This window comes from Salarias fasciatus, chromosome 5 (assembly GCF_902148845.1).
Source record: "Salarias fasciatus chromosome 5, fSalaFa1.1, whole genome shotgun sequence".
Taxonomy (NCBI): Eukaryota; Metazoa; Chordata; class Actinopteri; order Blenniiformes; family Blenniidae; genus Salarias; species Salarias fasciatus.
This window is the reverse complement of record NC_043749.1, coordinates 30,697,448-30,704,475: the sequence shown is the minus strand read 5'-3', so window position 1 is coordinate 30,704,475 and position 7,028 is coordinate 30,697,448. Positions and strand designations below refer to the sequence as shown.

Below are 7,028 nucleotides of genomic sequence, written 5' to 3'. Positions count from 1 at the left end.
CGAAATGCTTAATAAGTATCTGGTCGGACGATTTTGTAAGGAGCCAACTTGAAAAAGTTCATAAAAATGCAGAAACTTTTCAGCTGTTTTCCGAGAGAATGAAAGAAAGTGGATACGAAAGGACGGGGGAACAGTGCCATTTAAAGATTAAAAAACTGCGGCAGCAGTACACAAAAGTGCGGGATGCACTGAGAAAAAGCGGGGCATCAGCGATTGAAAAGGATAAGTTTCCCTTCTTTGAGGACCTCGACAGCATTTTAAGTAGTCGTCCGACTAGCTCACCTGTCAACGTTGTTGAGTCTGCATCACCTGCCAACCGTGAGCCGGAGCTAGCGACTGAGGAGGTGTCGTTTTCCACCGAAAACAATTCGGAAAGCGGTGAGTAGCTCATCTTGTCCACTACGCTTGTAGTAGACATCCATTCATCCCTGTACATTACTTATTATTTGTCTTTCTATTGCAAATCTATCGTGCTTTTTTTCAAATGTATGCAGAAACACAACCAACTAAAGTGGTGTGTTACATCATAAACACTACAATAGCTTATACTGCAGGAAAACGGCATCATAAATTACAGAAACACAGTAGGAGGTTTATTTAAAATATATGTAACGAATATATCGTATTTTAACATTTGTGCAAACTTATTCTCATTCACAGATGTACACACATTTTTAAGTCACTGTAACTCTTTTCAAAATCCACAGGAGAAACAGCAGCTGTGAGCACTGACGAGGAAAAAGGGCCTGCCCCAGCATCTGTTTGTCGTCACAGGAAGAGAAAAAACAAGACTGCAGAAAGAACAGAAGACTACAAAAGGCTCATGGAAGAGGTAAACCAAGCAGAAGACAGAAGACGGGAACGGGAGGATGCAGCATTTGAAAAATGGATGAAGATGCAGCAAGAGATTGAAGAGAGGCGCTTTAGGATGCTGCAGGAACAGCAGGCAGCCACAACTTCAATGTTCATGAACATGATGCAGACATTAATTCAAACAAAGTCCCAGCAAAGCCCTGCACAACAGCATGCAACATCTTGGGGTCCAACCATGCATCAGCAGTATTATCCTGCTCCCCCATCTCCAGGAGAATGGGCTGCTCAGAGGTCTCCACACATACTACCTCCACAGGCTGCACCAGATCTCTGTGACCAGATGCCACAAAGTGGAGAAATAAGCAGTGGCAGAAAGGACTTCTGGCAGCTGTAGTTTCTTTCACTGAGCCAAGGCCAAAAAAATGAGGCAAGTTCAAGTTAAGTTTGGAGTTAGAAAGAAAACAGAAGGATACAAGAGTACAGTTAACTTCAGTGAGGGCTTCTTGTTTTTGAGTTTACCATAGGTTCAAATAATACAATTCAAATACATTGTTTTGCTAAAGAATAAAAAGGCAGTTATGCTGATGTTTGTAAAAGAGCTGGGTTTGTTTCTTTAAGCCTCTGTTTATCTTAAACAGTTACATGTGTTAAAATGTGTGGTGAAGAAACAAATAAGATTACAAATATGTTTGACAAGGGAAGTGTTTGTCTTGAATGAATCAGAATGATCTGAGCATCAATAAAATCAGCTGGACAAATGACTTTCTTCTCAAATTTTGACTCTTTCTTCATCTTTATTTTTGTTCAATGAATATGATAGCTTCCCAAATGTTAAACAAGCACAAGAAAAAAAGTGAACTCATACAAGGTTTATGACATTTACAGGAATATGCAACATTTATTTTGGTTTATTTTTAAAACTATCCAAATTATGTATTCAGGAGAAAATTACATGCTATCAAACAGAATCCAAAGTTTTTTCAACTGAGAGATGACTAACATCATCTTCGAGGAAATTTCATATTGAAAAAACAAGCAGTGAGAACAAATATGACACTTCACTTTGTCTCAGTTAAATGAGTTACATTATGGAACAGCTGCAGTGATGAACTCAAAGTATGTATGGGTAGCAGAGTCTTTATTTCGCCGTCAGTAGATTCTCCTCATAGCAACTTTAAGTTTGAAATAAAACATTCATTCATTCATTTTGAAAAAAAATGTTTGAGTTCAACAAAAAGCAACACAAGGTCATTGAGGATAAAAATAATGACTTTGTTTCCTTGGTGAAACAACAGTGAAAAAACAGTAACTCCAGTAACAATCACTTTCAGGTATTTCTTGTACTTTGAATTGATCAATGAGCAACGTCCAAAGCACACTTTACTGCAGAGCTGAAAAATGAGCACACAGTGCATTTCTGATATTTGCCCCACTGTCACCACCAATCTGACGGTCTGCAGGGTCCGGCCTTTGATCATGTACATCATTGTCACTGCAGATGTACTCCTCATTATGACTTTCACAGAAGTTATGAAGAATGCAGCATGCCAAGACTATGTCACTGACAAAGAAGACATCACAGTCACATCTTTTTAAAAGGCATCTCCAACGTCCTTTCAAACGTCCAAAAGCTCGCTCCACTGTCATTCTGGCTTGACTCAAGCGGTGGTTGAATGCAGTCTGCTCTGCTGTGATCCCTCTGCCCTCTTGGTAAGGTTTCATTAACCAGGGCAGCAGTGGATATGCGGCATCTCCCAGAATGACAAGAGGCACATCAACATCTTGAATGGTTTCCTGCAAACTTGGCAAAAGTGTTCCGTTCTGTCCTCTCTCATACAGGGATGAGTTTGAGAGAACGCGGGCATCATGAACCCTCCCAGGCCAGCCGATGTTGACATCCCAAAACTTCATGTTGTGGTCCACAACACCCTGTAGGATTATAGAATAGAAGCCTTTGCGGTTGTAATAATCAGCTGGGTTGTGAGAAGGTGCCAGAATGGGAATATGGGTGCCATCAACTGCTCCTGCACATTGTGGAAACCCCCATCTGTCATGGAATCCTTTGACTATTTCCACAAATTCTGCATCTTTCGGTGTGTGTAGATATTGTGACTTCAGATTATCATTGATAGCAGCAACAACTTGTTGAGTGAATACACAAGCACTGGACAGTCCCACACCAAACAGATGAGAGATGGATCGGAGCTCAAGATTTGTTGCGAGCCTCCATAAACACACAGCCACACGCAGCTCCACTGGCACTGCCCTACGGTATCTTGTGTCCTGTCGAGTGAGCTTTGGACGCAGAAGTTCACAGAGATGCCTAAAAGTTGTTCTTCTCATTCTGAAATTGAGCAGCCAGTCTCTCTCTGTCCATGTGTCGCATGCGTGCTGCCACCAAGCATGGCAGCGTGCGTGGGTCCAGAGTTTCCTATAAGCAGCAAGAGTGAAAAAAGACAAAAACACATTAGTAAATGCAATTTACAAATTGTAATTTTAAGAAATAATCCGTTTTTTTTTTTGTTTTTTTAGCAAGAATAGTGACCAATAGGACACAAACCAGCACATCCATGTGAGGCTTTATATATTTATATTTTAAGATCAAGATTAATTTAAGATCAAGATTAATTTACAATACAAAGAAAAGTTTATAATGGGAATACTATATATATATATATATATATATATATATATATATATATATATATATATATATATATATATATATATATATATATATATATGGGAAATTCTCCAACTATTTGTGTCCCAGGCAGAAATAACAAAAACCATTTTTCATTTTTCATTTACTTGATACAAAATTGAACTTTGTTTTCCTCTGAATGCTGGACTAAAGCAACTGAAAATATATAATATGTATGTAGTTTTATTACAACCACCATCAGTTAATGTTTGTATATATTGTGGTGAAGTAGAACAAATCAAAATATTTCTAAAAATATGTGTTGGATTTTATGAAAAATTTCACAACCAAATTTGACTGCAGTTGGAGAATCACTCATGTATAAAACAGTCAATGTCGTGACTTAGCACTTATTCAGTAACATTACACCGCACAATTCATCTCACTTTACAGATATTAACCAACAGCCTGGACAGGGTGGGCTAACAGTATAGCTGCTTACGTGAACACTAGAAGTGTTCCTTACTGTGTTGAATAGCGATTTTTCAAGAACGGGAAATTTTATCGCAGTTAAAGTAATACCTCACAATTGAAAGCTTATGTTTTCATAAGTTTTATACCACATACCTTTTCTCCCGAGTTGGTGTTGTGATGGCTCGCAGGATTGCATTTCGTCTCCTTTCCTGTCGACGGCGGTAAAAGTGTCGCCTGATCATAAAACTCATGAAACGACGTCGGATCAGACTTATGTAAATCTCTTCAAGCTGTCGCTGATGGTGATACAAAATAAACAAAAATAGAATAGTGGGGAAAACGATCTCATTCATCTCATTCATTGTTTACATTTGAAGACCCGCGTTTTGCAGCATGCTGACGTCAGACGCCCGCCCAATACATGACCAATCAGTGTAAACTACGTAGACACGCAAAGCACGCAGTTGATGACGACATCACGTAGTTTTGTCACGTAAGGTCTGTTGGTCCGTTTGCGTTAGTAACAGTGTGAAACCACAAGAGACAGAACCAAATGTATACAATGTAACAAAAAGCAAACTTTAGTTCAGACCGTGGTCCGGACTTTCAGGTGTGAAAACACCCTAAGATGCTGTGAAATAGTCAAGACAAGTCTCATCCCAAGACCAAGACAAAACTCAGAGCTTATGGGGCTGAGACCAAACCAAGACCAAAATATGGTCTTGTCTCAAGACAAGGCTAAGAGCTTCAACATAAAGTCCACAAAACTGTGTTCTCAAGACCAAGAGCACTCTGGAGCACAACACGACTTGTGTCATTTGTCGGCACAGCACTAGAAGAGCAGGTCATTTATGTGCCTGTCATGCATTACACTTTATCATTGCTGATGACAGTTGGTTTCTACCTGGTGTTTATTTGTACTTTATGTGTTGGTGGATGTTTCTGATGTGTGTTGCGTTCTGTGTGCAGCTGGACACCAGAATTTACGCTCTGAGGATTAATTTAGCACTTTTAAGTTTCAGTTAAGTTTAAAGGAACCCTGTCATGGTTTTCTGAGCCTGCCAAACATCGAAGTCCAAAACAACCCGACTTCACTCAACCACGCCTCTGTTCATGATAGGGCCCCTTTTAGAAAGCTTTACAGCAGAACCAACATAAGCAGCATTATGAAATATGGAGGTTCTAGTTGATGCTTTTTCCCGGTATGATTCTTTCCCCTTCACTTTGGAGAAGAAATGCTGATAAAAACAAAGCAGAGGAGGGTAGAACAACTACTTAACGGAACCTGAGAGCCGGCGTGGGGTCTCCTGGTGTACAACCACTAACATTTTCACTTCAAACACACAACAGCAACAAATGCACATTTTTTTCTCCATCCATCTGTCTTCAAGACCTGCTTCATCCACGTGAGGGTTGTGGTACTGAAGCCAATCCCTGCTGATAACGGGCAACAATGACGATTTGCCAGTTCAGTACGTCACAACACCGACACAGAGAGACACACACTCGTTCACCTGGGAGGATTCCTGATAACTCCAAGAAATCTGACAGACATCCAAGAAGAACATGCAAACTCCAAAGAGAAAATCATTTCCCGTAATTAAATCATACTAACCATCGTGTCGCAGTGCCGTTCTCAGCATAACAATGATAAAGGCTACATTTCAACCATGCGTGAAGCAAAAACAACTCATTAGTCCAAGTACAGTAACCTCCGGTGGCCACAGTCATTAAAGCAGAGGAAAGGTGTGTATGAGAGCAACACGTCGCACAGTCAGAGGAAAAATCAAGCTTTGGGAGAAGAAGAACACTCATTAAAAACCAAAAAAAAAAAAAAAAGTTAAAGTCTGGAGTTTTGATGGCTGAACTTAAGCGAGCGTGTTTTATTGACATTGTGTCGTGAACATTCAACTCAAAACTCACTTTTTGAAACCAGTCATTTTGCTTTATTCTATGGAAGTGTGGTGTTTTTTCTATGTGAATCAAACTGTTGTCTTATGAGTTCTACAATCTGTAAGCATGATTCAAAAGTCTCAAAAAGTCTCAAAAAGATTCAGAAGAAAGCAACAAGTGCACCTTTCTCAGCTGAAACGAGTAATTCAGAGTTAATGCTGACTGCAGCTGGAAATGCGTGGATCAATCTTTTAATGAAATAAAAACGAAGGTCTCAGAGAGGATCTGTTCACCCGGGCCCCGATCTGTCTACGTTTCTCCTTCATCACATTTACAGCTGCTTGTAAAGGTCTTTCTGCCCATGAGCCAGAAAGTCCAGTTCCTTTGATTGTCTCCAAATCTTGATTCATGATAAAAGCTGAACAGGTTTTTTCCATCAAGGCTCCATCGCCTTTAAGAAGCTGTTCCTAGGATTGAAAATTTTGAAAATTAGACTGAATAGTAATTGCTCCTATTTTTACTAAAATGCAGAAAGTACACTGATTAAAAAAACCCCAAAAACTCTCTTTATCATGCTTACATCCATCTTACTGAAACACAGTGCAACTTCCCTGCAACGGCGAACGGCTATAATGAGGGATGGAAATAACTCGGTGGGATTTTAGTTAATGTGAAGGTTGCTCTGTACATCAACAGGAGGAAAATGCTGAAGTTTTTTAGACACAGCTAATGACCGTCAAGCTGCACAGAGAAGCTTTCACCTGGATTCACCTCGGCAGCCGAGCAGGCGGGAGGAAGTGGAACTTTTTGTTTATCCAGAGCTGCAGTGAGACGGAGGAGTGATTTCAACAGAAAGAGAACATGGCCTTAACCCTTTTTTCTGTCAGCACTGTACGCGAGCGAGAGAGCGAGAGAGTCAATGTGTTCGGTGGAGATAACAAGACAGAACCTGAGCGACGAGGAAACCATTCCCCTCCTTCCCGAGAGACAGCGATTTGAAAGCACACACTGATATGTTGTTATTCTCATGATGTCTGGGTCTCATTTTAAAGAAATGCTGCTGCAAATTATTTACATCCATTTACTCTGAAACACATACAGAAAATGCAGGGAAGAGGTTTAAAGGTGCAATATTTACATTTCATTTCATATTAATGTAAATCAATTTAAGAGAAAGCTAATTTTGGGTTAAGAGCTTTTTTTT

At 39.9% G+C, this 7,028-nt stretch overlaps 1 protein-coding gene across 1 annotated transcript; it reads right to left on the bottom strand.

Moving 5' to 3' along the window:
* Positions 1-2,102: 2,102 nt before the first annotated feature.
* LOC115388918 (protein ANTAGONIST OF LIKE HETEROCHROMATIN PROTEIN 1-like) lies at positions 2,103-4,273 on the bottom strand. Its single transcript, XM_030092227.1, has 2 exons — positions 4,085-4,273; positions 2,103-3,244 (listed from the first exon to the last, which is right to left on the bottom strand). The coding sequence occupies exons 1-2, from the start codon at positions 4,180-4,182 to the stop codon at positions 2,194-2,196; spliced, it is 1,149 nt and encodes a 382-aa protein (XP_029948087.1). The 5' UTR covers positions 4,183-4,273; the 3' UTR covers positions 2,103-2,193.
* Between the last annotated feature and the right edge of the window lie 2,755 nt (positions 4,274-7,028).

Bases quoted from the DNA above. Each gene is read 5' to 3' on its own strand.
- LOC115388918 (XM_030092227.1), bottom strand. From the start codon at position 4,182: ATGAGTTTTATGATCAGGCGACACTTTTACCGCCGTCGACAGGAAAGG. The intron at 3,245-4,084 runs GTATGTGGTATA...TGCTGCTTATAG, and splicing joins ACACCAACTCGGGAGAAAAG to GAAACTCTGGACCCACGCAC.